At 40.8% G+C, this 19,179-nt stretch overlaps 1 protein-coding gene across 1 annotated transcript; it reads right to left on the bottom strand.

The window, feature by feature from the left end:
* Positions 1-314: 314 nt before the first annotated feature.
* atoh8 (atonal bHLH transcription factor 8) lies at positions 315-12,170 on the bottom strand. Its single transcript, XM_042493983.2, has 4 exons — positions 9,644-12,170; positions 7,342-7,497; positions 6,245-6,436; positions 315-865 (listed from the first exon to the last, which is right to left on the bottom strand). Exons 1-4 carry the CDS (start codon positions 10,298-10,300, stop codon positions 860-862), a joined length of 1,011 nt encoding a protein of 336 aa, XP_042349917.1. The 5' UTR covers positions 10,301-12,170; the 3' UTR covers positions 315-859.
* Positions 12,171-19,179: the final 7,009 nt, after the last annotated feature.

The following is a 19,179-nucleotide window of genomic DNA, read 5'->3' as shown; positions in this document are numbered from 1 at the left end:
CCACTGTCTGAAAGTACAGTTCAGCTGCAGCATCCGTTCACCTGATGAGGACGGCTTCAGCCACAGGTGTTTTCCCTGTTTGTTTTCTGTCCCTAACACTTAGCCAGAAGCTTCTAGGGGACCACAGTGTCATGGAGTCGGCAGTAGTTTTACATTTTCATGCCTCCTCGCCGACGATAGCCAAGGCCCGAGGCATTTTGTTTTCACGTTGTCCAAAGGGTCAATCCAGGTTTCAAAGGGTCAATGAATATAGAACACATACAATGTACAGTCGATGTATTTCATAAGCATATTGTGAAAAATCACACTGGAGGTCAAAATTTTCAAAATCTTTTTAATTGTATTGCATAAACATAATTGGCATATTCTGAATTATAACAGGCTTATAAACTATAAAACATCTACTGTTACAAACTGCATATTGTATGAGTTGCTTGAACTGCAGTAACGTTTGTATAATTTGACTTCAGATGTTTGATCCTCATTAAACTGGTGTTTCACCTTTTCTATGAGTAGACCAGCTTCTTGCTCATGGGGATTTTTGCAGCTCACAGGTCAGGGCTGCCATGAAATAGAAACTGTTAGATGGCTCCAACACAGAGATGGAGCTCAGCAGTGGAGTTATGAGTGGAAGTTATTGCTCAGGGCTGAAGTTTTTCAATGTTGTTGGTGGGCCTTGACACAGCTTTCACAATAGCACCTCAGATATGTACTGACGTTAGTTTATCTGCTAATGAGTGGTGAGAGCAGCTCATGTTTAACCTCTCGCTCATCCTCTCTCTAAACCTCATCTCGTCATCTGTCCTCCCGGTGCTCTCCTCACAGCTGTGTGTGTTGAACGTGTCCATCGCTACCAGCTTTACTCCTGAAACACAGAAAGGAATGAGTCATTCAAAACATGCTGCCATGATCCCATTACTGACTGCTGCTGCTTTTACTAGACGGACTTCCTTTACAGGTTTGCGCAAAACTAAAGCGGTACTTAAAAATGTTGATCAAACACAATATGGTGATGACTGTGTTTCCACTGAGTGATGTTTTGCGACTTCTCCTTTGGTGATAACACTCCAAGAAGCATGGTGTGATGGATGTTGAAAACATTAGCAGCTTTATTTCTATTGCAGCCACCACACTAGCCGTCATTATTTACAATCCAAGGCTACGTAGGCGTGTTATGGAGCCATAATGGAAAAAAGAGCCCCTTATATGTGGGAACGGCTAGGTATGCATTTCTGGGAGGTCATACTCCATGATTTTACAGAGGAATTCAGGATTTAAAACTTCTGGATGATCCACTCAACTTTTGAAGAGTTATGTGATGCAATAACACCTCTTGTAACTCCTGCTGCATCATGAGGGAGCCAGTTACTACTGACAAGCATATAGCTAAAGCATCATGTGACCTGGAAAAGCCAAAAAAAATGTTTCCATTGCAATTTTGTGAAATATGGCTTTTTCAAATTGCCTGAAATACCACATTTTGCATAAGTTTACAAGTTTACATTTTGTGACCATGGAGTTCTACTGCGATTTGCAAGTACTGTTAATATATGAAGCTGTTAGTTTGTTTCCAGCTTAAAGAGAATAAATCATCAGACTTAATGGCACTGCAGTAACAGTCTAACCTAATGACTCGTAGTGGTGGTAGTGTGTGAGCAGGTGAGGTGTGTGAGCTAACATCCAACTGTTGACCAGAAGCTTTAAGTGCACAACAAAAACATCGACATTTCCTGTCTGAGAGAAGCCAGGTCCTTCAAACTAAAAGCACCATGGATCCCCTTTGATTTATTTAATTATAACAATTCTTATAATTAATTATATAATTATAATTTCCTTATAAAAGTACTTTATTTAACTTCCTTATAACTGTATTTCATTAAATGTTATTATAACAGTAGTGTATTCAGTTTTATTATATTTTATAACTTATAATTTACCTTTAATGTGACTGCAGTTCATTCATTAATTTTGGATTTTAGTAGTCAACATTAGTTTAAAGGACATTTAAAAATATTGACATATATATCGTGTATTGCGGTATAGCTTTAAAATATCACAATGTCATTTTAAAGCCCCATCGCACAGCCCTAAAAAAAAGAAAGTAAACACATATGAGCTACATTTTTCTGCAGAAAAAGCATATCTGTAAAAGTGCTAACATTATGTGGCATTATAACTACAATGTAAATAGTGTAAACTGTTAGAACTGACAGGATGTCCATCAGTCAGGTGATATTTGTGTGACCTCAGGCATACGCTTTAGCAAGAATCAAAGTCACAATGAAGTAATACAAGTATTTTTTTCCTGATAACTGTGCACACAGACTAAGTGGCTCTGAGAAATATAAAAAAAGAGTATTTCATCTCCCCTCCACACACACACACACACACACACACACACAGACAGACACAGCCTACTCTCTCTCTCTCTCTCTCTCTCTCTCTCTCTCTCCCTCTCTGTGTTTCCACCAGCTGCTGATGTCTGACAGGCTGATGATGACTGTGTTTTTTCCCCTCCTTGTTTCAAAGTATGTTGGAGCAGATGGCCTGGAGAGGCAGAGTGGGGGAATGTGTTGGAGAGACTGCTGGGGAATGTGCCAAGTGTGTGTGTGTGTGTGTGTGTGTGTGTGTGTGTGTGTGTGTGTGTGTGTGTGTGTGTGTGTGTGTGTGTGTCTGTGTGTGTCTGTGTGTGTGAGTGCGCGCATTTGTGTGGTTTCAGTTCGCGTGCCTTCTCGCTGCCCTCTGCCCTTCATGGCGCCAGCTCCACTTCCCCTCCACTCTAAACATCTGGTGTCTGGAACTTTGAGAACACACACACACACACACACACACACACACACACACACACACATGCAGGCATGCACACGGTGAAAAACAGCCAGCGAGCAGGGAAAAAGCCCTCAGCTAGTTTACATCTAAAAGAGCAACATGAGTGCACAAGTGTGAAGCTGGATATGAAAGCTGTACACTGTGATTGTGTGTCATTAATAAAAACCTTTCACCCAGGCTTATTTATTTTAATGTAGGTTTATTCCATAACCACAAGGGTGCAGAATGTGTTCAGAGTGCACTCAAACCTGTATAAATGTGAATTTCAATGTAAATATCAATATATATCTTGCACTCCAACCATTCTTGTATATACTTTAATTCCATGGTTCTGTTTCTTGCACTGTTACACTGTTACTTGTGTTACTTGTTTTGTTTTGCACTGTAAGACTCGTACCTTTTATATTTTATATTTTATATTTTATATTTTATATTTGTATCTTCTATTTTATCTGTTTTCTTTGTCTATATTTATGTTGCACCAACCCACCAGAACAAATTCCTCGTATTGTGTTAACTATACCTGGCAATAAATCTTTTTCTGATTCTGATTCTGATTCTGAGATGGCCGTTTGGGTCATGCTCCTTTAGAGTCTTGTCAAAAATATGAAAATCACATGAACTCATCCCTCTTTGTAGTAAAAGATAAAGTCAACATGTGTTTCACATTCATGTTTCATAATTTTGTATACTTTAAAGAAAAGGTCTTTGGGGAAACATCAGAAATGTTGGAGGGGAGTGTCCCTGTCTGTGTTTGACTGACAGCAGCTGGCAGGCTGCCAGAGTCCCGGTGTTACACCGTAGGGTAGTGGTTCCAAACCGGTGGGTTGCGGGTCCATTTTGAATGAATTGAACATTGAATTCCTGGTACAGAGCTTTTATTTCGAAGTGCTGTTTCTGTTTATTTTTTCAAGATGTTTTATTTCTTATGCTCTGAGCCAATGTGTTGTTAACATTTTGTGAAATAAAATTGAATATATGGTTATTAATAATGTTTGAACCTTGAACTTACAACTAAGGAGAAATCTATACCCCATGACTGGACCAGTTACAACATTGACATGATGTTGGAATCAAATTATTGTGTTAGTCTAACTAAAACTGGATTTTTTCTTAAGTCAAATTTCTCAAAGTCGTACTAACAAACCTGGATTATGCAGTTGGGGGTTGATTTACTCTTTCATGTAATTGCCTGAACTGGCCTAGGCGTTCTGCACATACTCCATAATCCCTGCATGGGCTTTGGCCCACAAGTCAAACAGCAAACATTTGTAGATAAAAGCTGTGAAAAACAAAATAAGAAGGGAAGAAAACAAAACAAAGTTACCAAGTCAAGTGTAGAGTACGTACGAAATGTACAGCACTGAAAAGTTTTCCATGTTGTCAATATTCCACATGCAACCCGTTTGCCAACTTGTGTTGTATGTGATGTAATCGGTCAACCTGAAGAAGGTCCTTGCTGAAAGGGGGCATATCTCCACCTGCTGTGGTGGAGTCAGACGTACTTCTGTCAGTTAATGGATTCTCCCCCTGCACTTGTACATTGTGACAAGAACAGTAGTCCAGTTTATTGAGCTTTAAGTGTAGCTCCATTTAACTGTGCATGCTCTACAGCAGGTGATTAAAACTGCCGAGAACACCACTGATTCCCATCTACAGAGCATCAGTGACCTCTGTGAAGTGAGGTGGCACAGAGCCCAAAAGATATTGAAAGACAGCAGCCACCCCAGCCACAGTCTGCTCACCCTGCTGCCATCTGGAAAAAGATACAGAAGTATCTTGCTGCAGAACCACCAGACTACAGAGCAGCTTCTTTCCCCAGACTGTGAGACTCCTCAACTCCTCCTTCCACACCAAAAAGATGTAGAAGGATTTAGGATAATTTTTAATTTAATTTCTTCTTAAACTACGTTTAAGAAAAATGACAAATAAATCTATCTTGTAACTTGTACCTTGTAAATGTGCTGACTGCTGTAGGGAACTCATTAGTAAACAATCTTGTGCTGTATCCTACATTTCATGGGCTGACACATTGACATGATTTACCCATTGTATGATATATGGATAGGCTCATATTGGCCATTGTGTTTACATGCGTGTTTGCTTACATATGAATGTCACCAACATTTTTGCCAACATGCTGCCAGAATAAAAAGCATGGTTCCTCACCATTATAGAACTTTGGGGCATCTATTCTCCTTTATTTCACCTCTCCACCCCTGCTTATTTGTGCAAGTCTGAAGAAAAATAATACAAAGGAGCACGCAGCTGCACTTTCGAGCAGAAGATGCACAATCCTGATAGTAGTAGATGGTAATTTTACACAGGCCCCAAGGAAGTATGCCAGGCTTTGATTTTTTTTCTTTTTTTTTTGTAGTGGCCATAAACAGTAATAGTAAAATACATCATCACATGATGCCCTGTGATCCAAAAAGACATTTTCCCATTGACTTCCATGGCAAACCAGACATCTGTAAATCAGTGGATGCTTTTTTGAGTATCACAAAGGTAAAGGTATTTACCTTTACCTGCACCTTTATAGCGCTTTTCAAGTTGTTTGACCACTTAAAGCACTTTCACACCACACACATTCATATACTGACCAAGGATACATTACAAGGTGCCACCTGTACTCAGTTTTATAAACATTCATGCGCACTCACACAGCTCTGTGCATATTGAGGGAACAGTGAAGGTAGTTCAATTTATGCAATAGTAATAAAATTTATGTCATAGGATTATGCTAATAACATAAGCATGTTGATTTTGTGGGAAAACGTGTCCAGCAGAAGTCTATTGTTTTGTCTGTGAAGCTTGTGAGTTATAAAGAAATTAATTAGTGTACCTGTGATTAATATTGTCCTTATTAAGCCATGTTTAATGTGTGTTTAAGGTGTGTTTTGAATCAATCAAACTCTAAGTCACTTCACAGAAACTCCATCGTCAACTAGTGTTGTGGAGGTGTAACTGCAGTGCAAAATAGACACTGCACAGGTGTAAATGTTCCAAATGGTGTAGGCCACTTGCATAGGCTGCTACGTAAGCTCTGCATAGAGCTGACACACAAGTATAAATCTACTTTTACTGCACATAAAAGGATGGCAAAGTAGAAATGACTGGAATTAATGAGTAAAAACAGTATTTGTGTTAAAAATGTGTGTGGTGGAATTCGTCCTGTATGTCTTGTAAAGAATTTATCAAGGAAACAGGTTAACATGGAGAATGCGTCAAGTTATAATCAATGGCAAATTAAGACAGGAGCAAGGAGGGCTTCTTACTGAGATATGATCAAAAATAAACATGAAGCAGGCAGAATAATATATAGAGACCAGACGAATTTGTCTCTTTCTGTTACTGGAACCACAGACACTGTTTTAAGAATGTATGTTATATACAGAGAGAGTGCAGCATTTACCTTCCTCTTCTTGCTCCTGCCCTCGGCCTGCAGGGTCCTGGTACACTGCTCTACACACTGAGAGAAGTTCAGACTGCTGTGGTCTGAACTGTAGTCCAGCTCAGCTAACTGAGCCAGGGACAGGATGTAGTTACAGGCAATACGCAATATAGCCAGCTTGGATAGCTTCTGCCCATAGGAGTAACACGGCACCTGGAGAGAGAAGGAAATGAAGGAGGATGTGCAAAGAAAGTTATTTTTGTTATATTTGCTCCCATTTTTCATTGGTTTGAGTTACAAATAAAAGACTTCTTTTGTGCACTCAATCGATATAGTATAGTATTTCTTTCAAATTTCTGTTACAAATGTGTTTGAATCAGTGTTAGTGAGCACTCCTCCTTTTCCAAGATAATCCATCCACGTGACAGGTGCTGCATGTCAAGATGCTAATTAAACAGCATCATTACTACACAGGTGCATTAATGTGTAGTACACAGGTGTGAAAAACAGTATGTAAAAAAAGTATGTAATGTATGTAGTAAATATGCAAAAGAAGCCACCACACCAGATTGGTATGGTCGAAAAGGCTTTTTTGGAGAGCACATTGAGGTGCGGTGTGAGGGTCGTGGCCTTTTGGAATACTATTTTTTAGGCCTAAATTATACCCCCACCATGTGGCAAATTTGGCCCATATTTCTTGAGAAGCATTTGCACCTCATTTAAGTCATGTTTCGTGTCTGGAGCTTATTTCAGTTTACGGCAATTTAAGCGACAGAATAAGTAAATTTTTTTTAAAAAAATACTGAATCGGTACAAACTCAATAGTATTCTGCCCCTTAGGGTCACCAAAATGATCATGGTCAAGTCTATTGTATAATAAGTCAATAAAATAATTATTGACAGGCTTACTTATTTTTGTTTTATGTCTTAGTCATAGGTATAGTATGGTTAGTATCTGCACATTGAAGCCACCATAAACACATCTATTGTCAAAGGAAACCAAAACCACCATGTATGCAGTTTTGCATAATGTTTCTGTGTACAGTATGTGTGTGTTTGAGCTCCTACATACATTGTTGTTGGTGTTTGTTTTCAGGGTGAACTGGCTGTAATCTGACCTGCTTCCTCAGGGCCTCGAACGCAGCACTGATGGTGTGGACACGGGTCCTCTCTCGGGCGTTGGCTAGAAGCCTCCTGGTCTGCTGAATGGCTTTGACCTCTGGAAGACGCCCAGGTCCATCAGCACTCACCCCAACCCGCTTCCTGGTCAACTCCTGAGAGTAGAAGGACATTTTTCTGTTTCACTCAACAAAACATCAGCACACTTGTTGAACTTGTCCTTATGTCACTTATAGGGTTTCTCCAGAGTGGGGGGGTTACCACAGTAACAGCCTGTCACCTGCAGTTCCTTTCAGCTCACTGTGGTTGTTTCTGCTTGTGTATGTAAACAAATCCGACACAGACGTGTATTTTAACAGCCACTGAATACTTCATATTAAAATTTAAACACCACTGAATTCATAGAATGAAAATATTTTACTTTGAAAACCATGTACTTTATAAGATTTCAAATGGCAACATCCTTGCTACCTAGGACAGGATAGGCCGGGCAGCCCAGATATTGCTATGTGAATTATTTTTACTTCGACTTTGTAGATCTGAATTTAACCAATCAAATTAGTTTTTTTTTCTTTGAAAATTTTCAACATGAATTTTTGCATCTGAATTTAATCCATGGAAATTAAACAACCTTTTTTCATTTTCTTTCTTACTTAATTTCTTTCAAAAACTTGAAATTCTGAAATATTCTATTCTTTCAAAATAAAATATTTCAAGTCAATGGTGTTAGAAATTCAATATGAAGTTTTCAGTCCCGTTTCTTATAGTTTCTTATTTGCTTCCATAGTTATACTATTCCTCGCTGTAGTATTTAAAACTCGTCTGCTGAACAGAATATGTCCGGAACTGCTCGATTAGACCTGTTTTTGTTAAAAAATAGCACCACTAAAGCTCTGCTAACTTGCTGAAAACACATTTCATTTCCTTCTTCACAATAAAAGCATCCTGCCAGTTCATCAGTGGATAGTTTTAATGTGAACAGTAGGAAAGGAAACTCCACACAGCTCCAGTCCAGCTGAAAGCAATCAGGAAAATCACAATCTGATATCTGAGAGTTCAGACAGAACAAAGGAGGAAGACTAAACTCCAAACCACAGACATTCAGTTAGACGCTACAGAAGCACTGAGAACTGAACGCAGAGAGACTTTGTAGAACAGATATTTCTTTCTGGTCTCTGGAATAGTCACACAGCTGGATAGACAGGGAGGAGGACATCACAGGTAGGTGGACCACAGCAGCACATTACAGTTTTCCCCTACTGCTAGCTCGGCACACCGTGACTTAAGTGGACCAACTCCGGCCGATTAAAACCCTTTCAGATATAGAAGGAAGCAGTTCAGGCTTTGGTGATATATAATATTTCACATCTTCATACCTTCCTGAAATTTTACCCGCGCTTGCAACCCCTTGTTAACTCATCATAAAACATGCTTGATTCATGTTTGAAGAAACACAATAAAACTCAGCCAAACTGTCTTGGTTACTCTTGCTAGTAATCTAGTCAGTAAGTCCACTGTTCCAACAATCACCAACTCCAGTTTGGTCCAAATAAATCTGCAATTCACCAAGTTAGATTAAAAAAACATGCTGCTATTCCCCACAGTCTCTCTCTCCCTGCTGGCCACCGGCTGTTTGCGGTCCTGTAATTTCTCCCTCCACCACTAGGTGGGGTGTCTTTCAGTTCAGCTGCCTGTTCCACCGGTCGAGACCAGGGACTGAGCTCTGGTGGTCCGTGCTGTGCACTAAATACAATTACTGTTATAGAAGAAAAGCACCTGTATTGATGATTGTATTGAAAAAAATACCTTCAGGATTCCTAAATACCCCAGAATATCGTAATACCATGAAACCTCCCAAGCCTAATTGACATGCCAAAATATTGTGATACTATTGCCATATTGATTTTGCCTCCACCCCTACCTAGTGGTGATGTTGGCTCATGTAAAAATGTGAATTGCCCTTTTTAGGGTTAGTGTTTGGTTTGTCTTTTCTGGGCTATTGTAGAAACAACATGGCAGACAGAGGATATGTAGATATAAACAGTTAATTCTACGTTAGCGAAAACACAACGATCCTTAGTTACAGGTGGTTATGCACGAATGAAAGCATAGCTATGACTGTTGTATTCTATTTCTCCATGGATTAATGGAAAAACAACCAATAAATTAAAGTCCAGTGCATATTCTATTGGTTTTTCAGCACTTAGAATTATAATGACCTAGAAGACTGAAAATCTTCACCAACTTCTATACAAAGATATTTTTCCAAGGTAATATTTATCAGGACAGGTTTTCATTCACCTTAGGTGACTGGACTTGGGGCTCCACATGTTCGTGACACTGGGAGGTCTGGGAGACTCTGGGGGCAGGAGGAGCTCCAGTTTGGGTTGGAAGAGAGGGCTCCAGGGAGAAGGCCCGGTGGCTGGGAGAGTGGCTGTGGCTGCTGCTGCTGGATGATGACAGAGGGAAGGTTGAGCGGAGGCCCAGTTTGAGTCTGTTGGACAGAGGCTGGGAGATGGCAGTGGGCCAGTGGGATATCTCTGAGTTAGAGAATGGCGAGGCAGGTAGCTGGGACAGTTTGGAAGTGATGGCTGGCACATTGATGCCAATTCGCATGTCTATGGCACCACTCTGAGCTGGAGCCACGCTGCCTTCTGGTGGTCCTGAAGGAGCCCCTGTAGAACTGGACATCCCCTCCTGTGACACCATCAGCTGTCTCTCTAGAGGAGCCAACCTGCTCACATGACACCCCTCAGCCTGGGTGTCATCTACAGAGTCCACATCTGACATGTTTGCTGGGTACGTTTTCATGTGTTCAGGCTCAGGGCTGCTGAAGACCCTTTTAGGCTCCCGGGACTTCCTCTTGAACTTCTTGTTAGTGTCGGGCACAGACATCAGTACTGGCTCTTTGTTCATGGATCTGCTCCAGGTACCACTCAGGGGATGAGGGTTCTTCATTTTCCCACAATTAGTGTCACAAATAAGCTCCTGAACTGAAATTAATTGTACAACAAATGTACTTCCAACTAAGAAAAATATCAGTGACACAGAACTAGGGCTGCCCCTTGAAAGTCAGAGATTGGAATCATCAGTCGGAGACCCTTTGTCAGCTGAAATTACTTGAAGTCAAGTCGTTGTGTTTTTTCCTGAGCAGTGTACTTCTGGGGATGTCTTGGTCCCCAGATTTTGCTGCAGTGTGAGTGCTCTTGACATTCACAAAGCTGCAGACATGCAAACAGCAGCACTCTACAACACAGAGACCTTCTCCTTAGAGATGGTGACTTTACAGCTCACAGAAACTTCATACAATACAGTCTCTGGCTTTTGTTTGATATCTAGTGACAGCAAAAAATGTTGTTCCACATTTACGACGTGCTGCCAGTGCTGTTAGCTTGTTTACTATATTACGTGAATGCTGCTCACACTGAACATCCCACTGTGTATGTTTAACCTTTATATAGAAAACAAAATAATTTGTTGAATATTTGTAGTGAACAACCTAGTCTGATTCAACTGTAATAATTCTGAATCAGGTACAGCCCTACACTGAACTATGTGTAAATTCTGCAACGTCTTCAAAACTGTCAAGAGTGTTGGTATTGAACAGGGTCTCTCACTGTGTGAGTGTCATTTTTCCAAACGTTCACCTCCTGGAAGCTTTGCTTCATTACTGTGAAAAAAGTCTAAGAGGACGTTTGTGTAAGACTGAACTTTTGGTCCCAGTCTGAGTGAAACGTTCACATTCTTAATGTACACATAGCCTACTTAACCAGTGTAAGCTGTGTTCAGTACCACACAAACTCGGCAGAAAACCCCAACCTTCCTGACAAACTCTCAGCTGCCAACTGTGTAACACAAGCTGCTCAGCTGCACTGACAGAAGCTGCACAGCCGTGTGTGTTACTTTAACTTCAGCAGCAGATTTTCTGTGGCTCCACTCTGTCTGCATAGCAGCATCCTGAATGATCCACATTAGTACACAAAGCTGTGTAACATCTGCTATTCCGCACAAGTCGTCCCTTTGGATTGAGACTTGCAGGGAGCGTTACTCAGCTCTAGAGGTTTCTTTCTGTGAGGCCTCAGAACTGGGCTTACTGTGGAGCTGTCTGAGCGCGGCTCCACTCAGTCTGCATAGCAGCTCTGTGAATAACCCACACTGATACACACACTGAGCACAGATAGGCTGCAGTGGACCCGCAGCTGCTGGACACAATAACGGGAACAGCACATGAACGGAATAACAACTGTTCAGAGGCAAAATCAACACTCCAAACACACTGACCGGTGCTGTTATTAAAGTGAATTGGTCTCACAGAAGCTGTTTAACATAAATTTTTAAAGCGACCATAATATGACTGGATAAATTACAAAAGTGGACAAAATGAGGCTTATTTGTCCAGGGCTGTCACTTTGTCATCATATTCCAAATTGAGACAAACATTTTTTAAACTCCAGCAAACTGTGAAAAGTGTCACAGGTCACAGTTCAGCTGTCAGCTTGACTGTGAGAACGCCTGTAACGTTACTTTTCCAAGACGCGTAAGTCCTCTACACGCTGTCCCGGTACCGACACATCCCTCTGTGAAACTCCCGGTCCCCTCTTGAAGAAAGCTCCGGTATGCGCTGCCGCTCCAACGCTCACACTCAGTGAGCTGGCTCTGCACCAGATATTAATCACACTTCATAAATCCACAAACGGTGTCTTCTGATGACACCGGTAGCTCTGCTCCGGTCCCCTCCGTGTCTCTGGATCCTCTACGGTCTTTAAACGCTGCAGCGCGTGCAGGGTTCAGCCTGCCGCTACACAGGAAAGATCTACAGTGACAAAGCAGAGGGGGGCTCGCGCTCCTCTAACTCTGCTGGCGTCTGACTGGCTGGAGCTGTCTCGAGCCTCACACACACACACACACACACACACACACACACACACACACACACACACACAGTAGTCTGTTTCAAAGTATTTCCACTTTAATTTATTTCTCTCCAGCCGCGCATTCAGGTGCCATGATTTCTGTACCATCGTATGTGTAGCCGTTTCACCAGATATGACAGATTATAGACCATTTAAAGAAAAAGATTAGCCTCCACTGAAAGTTAGAGAAAAGACTCAGCAGCGCCACCTGCGGGAACTCCCCGAGCCTAATTTGCACAAATAAAACCAACTATAACACAGTTAATCATATTACAGTTGGTTAAACTGGAGCAAAGAGGACTAAGAGTGTGCAAGTTAGCCTGCTTACAATCTAAGTTTGACTAGCCATCTTTTATATGCTAATTTCAAGGTGTAGGCTATCTTGCTTGTCTTGATTTTTCCAGTTTTGTCATACTTTTTACTCCTTTTAGTTACTCTTTTTGTTTTATATTGCTTGTTTTGGAGTTGCATATTCTGATTTTGTACTTTTTGTTGTGTGTTATACATCTGTAGGCTAACTTGCTGCCTGTCTTGGCTTTAACACTTTTGAAAAAAGAGCAAAAATTACCAAAAAGCCAGCTGTAATAATTTAAGGTGGATTATTCTCGTTATGTTTCAGAGACTTCATTAAATAAACAAACAAAAAAAATCAATCAAAAAACTTTTAAAGAGGGGGATTATTTGGTAAATTAAAATTTATGAAACACCTCAACCACAGACTAAATTCTCAGTAAGTCACAGGAAAAGCTTTAACTTTAAGAAGGTTACATGGCTTAAGAAATGGCCACTATCAAACACATCAGTAACAAAGATGATATTTTTTATTGATCCATGCTTGTAAGAACATACTTTTGCTTTTACTAGTGATTTCACAGTTATTCCACAAAATTGTCTTATTGGGTAAAAAGTCATGTACAAAACATATTCTATGCAATAAATGCCTGCTGATATGATGATATTGTAATGATATGATAATTGCATGAATTACCCAAACATTGGGCCAGTTTATTTGGCCTGATTCTGGGGCGTCATTCATCCTGAGTCTTAGATGAGTCAGGCAACTGGATGCTGCCCGACTCATTTCTACTGGCAAGCCGGGTTTAGACCAGTGCTGGGCCAGGTCAATTTTGATAATGGTCCAGTGATGGCAGTTATAGCAGCTGCAATCAGGCCAGTTTATTTGCCCTGACTCTGGGGCATCTTTCATCAGCTGAGTTTAGCAACCAGATGTAGCCCGACTTCATTCTTCCAGCGTGCCGAGTTTGGGCCAATACAAGGCCAGGTCATTTTTTTTTGTAACGGCCCAGTGTTGGCAGCCCTAATTGAGCCAGTTTACTTGGCCTGGTTCTGGGGTCTCATTTATGGGCAACTAGATGTGTCCTGACTCATTTCTTCCAGGAAGCCAAGTTCATGCCGATGTTGGGCCTCCAGCTTTTTTAAGGACATAATGTGGAATAAAATAGCCTAAAGACTCAGGATATTCTAAGCACTTTTTCAACCACTTAATCTTAAAGGTGCTCATATCCACAGATTCCAATAACTCAGTACCCCCTACGGGCACATACAACTACCTGTCCTCCATGTAATGTTACACACGAGTAAATAACAAACAAATCATGACACAAGCAGAAAACAAGTTTAAAAACAATTAAAAGGGGTACACTATAACTATTTACATAATGATATATATGTTCAGAAGGTGGTGTTAACAATTATCAACAATAAAAGTGTTACGCTTTCTTCCCCGAATCATCTGACCGAATGTAGGTTAATTAAGCAATATGACAGGAGAGGGAGTGATGTTGAGCTCGTATATCGTCACGGCTGTGATTCGGTCGTAGGCACGAGTCCGCAGGCCGAGTGCTGAAGATAATCACAGCCGTGATGATATAGCTACAGCACAACACACGACCTCGAGTGTGATATTGCTTTTATACAACAGCTCTACAGGCATCTTTTATTTGTCAATAGTAACAGGCGAAAACAGATTATGATTTCTTTGTTTAATTAAAGTTTTTTTTTTGGCTACGCCGAAACAAATAGTTCCGCTACCGCTGGACGTGACAGCTGTTGCCTAGCAACACATTAACATTTTCCTGCACGCTGCTCGCTCATCTGTGTTAGCTAGGTCTTCATGTTATGCAAAGAGCAGCTGCTCAGTATCATTAACATTTATCTCTGTGTTTTCAGTGAAATCAGTCTGTTAACAGACACTTTGGTGGCCTGTGTGATTCAGATGAGCTAGTTAGATCAGACAGATCGTCGCTGCAGTGTGTGTCCGCTCGTTGCTGTGATCTCCGTTACCTCGAGTACCGTATCAGCATGTGTGTGTGTGTGTGTGTGAGGCTGTGGATAGGTTCAGACGAGTGTGTCCCTGTCTCACTCCACATCCTTGTAACATCTGTGACAGCTGGTTTACTCCCAGTGAACGGAAGTTTACCAAAACCCGTCCGTCACAGCTGCTCCCTCCTGGGCTTCCTCATAACTTTTAGTAACTCCAATGCATGAACAGTCAGCTCTAACCACACTTCAAAATTCCCGTCCTTTCTTGCTCGCCTCCCACTCCTCTTTCTCTCTCTCTCTCTCTCTCTCTCTCTCTCTCTCTTTCTCTCTCTCTCCTCTTCTTCTCTCCTCCCTCAACCTGTCCAACTGGCCAACTGGCAGCTGCGTGAACAGCGCAAACCAACAGTTTGAACCTATGCTTACACCGTACTATAAACATATCCCACTTTCACTCTTGCACTAATTATCGGATTTTGAACGGCCGTGAAGCTGAGTGATACATGCAGAGTTAAAAGTTAACAGTCCAAGTGATGTTGTACTCCTGTATCAGCACTCATGGAATGCCCCTTAACCAATCAATTTGCTTGGTCAGAACGAACTGTTGTATAATGTGTATTTGTACGTTTGCACCAGAGCCCTTTAAGGGAGAGTCGCGTCATCTCCGTTCGCTCCAATGGACCGTTTTTTTCACAACAGAACGTGGAGCATCGCAATAGTTCCCGGAAGTAGCAGCACAGCAATCATGGATGTATTATAAGGAAGGACAGCAAAGCATGGTCTATTTGAGAGGACACCACAAAAGAAGGACATATACCAACTGCTTGATGTACTATTTATGTTTCTAAGTTTATTAGATATTAATGAAATTAATTAATTGCAGTAAGTCAGTATAAAGACAAAGATCAAAAATCAAATCTTTATTTGTATGGCACTTTTCATACAAAGAGTAACACAAAGTGCCTAACAGAGATTAAAAACAATAACAGAAATGAAAAACATCAATGAAAATCAAGAAAAATACAGACAGCCTGACCTCCCACCCCCACATATCGTGCACGCAACAACACACACACAATCATGTAGATATTCCCCACACATATTAGCAAAAGGCACCCGAACATCCACCCTTACCACCCACACACGCACATACACCAACACACACCAATTGTTACTAAAGATGGCTAGAGAGACACGGCTGGGCACTGAGACCTGAGGCGAGGAGAAGCTACCTTTGGGGGCCAACCTCACTGAGAAAGGTCACGGTCCAGCACCAGCTGGCGCCACAGAGACCATCCCAACCCGGGCGGACAGGAGTGCCCGCACCAAGATGCCGAGCCCTCTAGCCACCCGGGCCGAAACAGTCCACGGTACAGCACCCCCAATGGTGGACCAGAGACCACTCCCAGTCCGGCAGGCCCCGATGAGGAAACACTGGAGCTAAAAACTAACACAATAAAATAAGGTAAAGAACATAAAAGCTAAGAACGTAAGGGACTGAAACAGTAAAATAAGACAAAGAATACAAGTGCACAGTAAAATAGTTTAAAGGTTATAACCGCTAATAATTAGATAAATAAATAAATGGGAGACTAAAACAGTGGGATAAGATAAAATAAAAAAGTAGAATAAATAAATAAATAGTTATTTAGTTAGTTAAAAGCCTGATTGAAAAGATGGGTCTTGAGCCTCTTTTAAAAACCTCAACACTGTTCTGTGATCCTGAGGTTCTCCGGCAGGCTGTTCCTGAGCCGGGGCCATAGTAACTGGCCGCCTCCCCATTTCTTTTAGAGCTAACTTGTGGTATGGTTAAAAGGCCAGTGCGGGAGGACCTCAGGGTCCCATGAGGGGTTGATAAGGTAAAAAGCAGCTCAGTTAGGTAAGAAGGCCCAAGACCTTTGAGACACTTAAAAACAAGTAAAGAACCTTAAAATCAATCCTGAAAGCACGGGGAGCCAATGAAGCGATTTTAAAACCCGGTGTAATATGCTCCGCCCTCTGGTCCTCGTCAGCACTTTCGTGCGGCCGAGTTCTGCACAATAGTTGTAAATTGGAAATGCTCTTTTTGGGAAGACCAGAGAGCAGGGCATTACAATAATCTAGGCGACAAGAGATAAAAGCATGCATCAGTACCTCCGTGCTGGCCTGAGAGAGAGAAATGGGCGGACTCTGGCTATGTTCTTTAGATGATAAAACCAATTTTTGTTGTGTTTTTGATGTGTGGATAAAAGTAAGCTCAGAGTCAAAAATCGCACCCAGATTTGTTACAGATTGTGATGTTCTAAAAGCCTGTAACTTTGGTAAAGTCTCTCTTTCTGGCCTTCAGGACCCGATGACTAAAACCTCTGTTTTGTCCTGGTTGAGCTGTAGGAAATTTGCTGCCATCCATGAATTTATGTCTGAAATGCAGTTAAAAGGGCATCAATAGGCCCTGTGTCATCAGGAGACACAGCGATGTACAGTTAGTGTCGTCAGCATAACTATGAAAGCTGATGCCGTGACTCCTGATGGCGTCCCCCAAGGGAAGCATGTATAGATTAAAAGAGTTGGGCCTAAAATTGACCCTTGGGGAACCCACACTTTTATCTCATGGATTCCTGAGGAACATGTATCCATACTTACAAAAGAAGTGTCGATCTGTGAGGGTAGGAGTCAAACCAGTTCAGAACAGTACCAGAGAGAGGCCGACCAGGTTCCTCAGTCTATTTAATAAAATGTGATGGTCTACTGTATCGAAGGCGGCGGTTAGATCCAGTAGTACCAAGACAGTGAGTTTATGGTTATCTAAGTTGAGCCTGATGTCATTTAAAAAATCTTTACAAGGGCCGTCTCGGTACTGTGATTCATCCTAAAACCAGACTGACACCTCTCTAAAATGTTATTTGTGGTTAAAAGTCATTTACTTGGTTAAACACAAGTTTTTCCAAGATTTTACTTAAGAATGGTAAGTTCGATACAGGCCGATAATTATTAAAAATGTTGGGATCTAAATTGCTCTTCTTCAGAAGGGGCTTCACCACCGCCGTTTTAAAGGAGGTGGGGAAGACACCCGTCTGAAGAGCAATTCTACATAACAATTGTTCCTCAAAGAATGCATGAAACGTTTTAAAAAATGGAGTGGGAATTGGGTCTAAGAGGCAGGTTGTGGGCTTTACTTGGGAGAAAACTCGACCAAGTGTCCTCGCATCTACCAGGGCAAAACTCTCCAGTGTTTCCTCCGGTAAAATCAATGATCTGGGTCAGTAAACACTTAAAATCTGATGCGGTAAAAGACTCGATCTGATGTCATTGATTTTACTTCTGAAGTGGTCTGCAAAATCCTCACAAAGGGCGTCACTTGGTATCTTGGAGGGTCTATTAAAATTTGCGTTTGTTAAAAGGTCGATTGTGGAGAAGAGGAATTTTGGGTTGGTTTTATGGTCGTTGATTAATTTTTGAAAGTGAGAAATTCTTGCCTGTTTGACAGTGTTATTGTAGGTTTTGAGGTGTTCACGGAATATTTAAATGCGTGAACTGTTAACTGACTTTCGCCATCTCCTCTCAGCACTCCTGCAGTTTCTCTTCAGCTTTTTGATGTTCATATTTCTCCAGGGCGGTGTAGGTTTTGTCTTCAATTGAAGTGGGGCCACTGAGTCCAGTGTTGTCTTTAATTTATTGTTAAAACTGTCAACAATGAAATCACATGAAATCAGATAAATAAAATACACGTTTATATATATAACCAATAAACAGCAACCTGCTCCTTTACCATGATATGGTTAGTCTAAAATTATGACAGCATAACCATATATGTCATATCCACATCACTCATATTTATACTATGTTATTATACATTTTACATATATAGGTACTATACATATACAGTATATATATGAGTATGTGTGTATAGATTTGATATATTTTGCATTTTAAAATATATTTTTTTGTATTTTAATCATATTTAACCCTTATTTAGCACTCAGTCTATTCTTTTCTATTCTTGAGCTGCTGAAATGTGTGAATCTCTCAAGTGTGACATTAATCAGTCTAATCTAGCCCTAGCTATTCACATTAATCTTCAAATATAAGCATGTTTTACTTTTAAAAAAAACAATATAATAATGAAACTACATTCAATGCGCTTCGTGTATATTGTAAATCAATGCAGTTATTGAGTGCTATTTAGCGAAAAATTGAGTTTTGTCTCTCCGTATTATGTATTCAAATGGCCCGCCAGACATTTCCGGGAACTATTCGAAGCCTCCATGTGTCACGAGACACCGGAGCATTTTGAACTTCCGTTGTCAGTACTCTGCTTGTTCCAGTGTACTAGTTTGCACATCTATTTACTTTTCTTGTTATATTTTCTTGCTTGAATATTTATTTTTTTTACCTGCATTTTTAACTGTGTCATCTATATTATTTGTATACTGCATCTTAACTTGTTTTTTAAATCTGTGTACCTTTTAACTGATGTTTTGTATATACTCTGTTTATCAGGTTTTTTTTAAAGAAGGGGTGGGAAAAATGTTTCTACATTGCCCCATCGTTCTTAGACATAGCATTACAGTATAACACCCACATTAATCCCTGTATTTTTGCAGGACTACCAGTGAACTCGTTTCAAGTCTTTTATTTTGTAGCTTGTTTACATATGTGAGTTGG

This window comes from Plectropomus leopardus, chromosome 8, assembly GCF_026936395.1.
Source record: "Plectropomus leopardus strain MGB_pleo_1.0 chromosome 8, ASM2693639v1, whole genome shotgun sequence".
NCBI lineage: Eukaryota > Metazoa > Chordata > Actinopteri > Perciformes > Serranidae > Plectropomus > Plectropomus leopardus.
The sequence above is the reverse complement of the archived record's forward strand: the minus strand, read 5'-3'. Positions and strand labels throughout refer to the sequence as shown.

What these genes read in the sequence shown, in the direction of transcription:
- atoh8 (XM_042493983.2), bottom strand. Translation starts at nt 10,300, where the DNA reads ATGAAGAACCCTCATCCCCTGAGTGGTACCTGGAGCAGATCCATGAAC. An exon ending in CCCAAGTCCAGTCACCTAAG is followed by an intron (nt 7,498 to 9,643) that starts GTGAATGAAAAC and finishes TTCTACTCTCAG; the next exon opens with GAGTTGACCAGGAAGCGGGT. An exon ending in TCGAGGCCCTGAGGAAGCAG is followed by an intron (nt 6,437 to 7,341) that starts GTCAGATTACAG and finishes TTCTCTCTCCAG; the next exon opens with GTGCCGTGTTACTCCTATGG.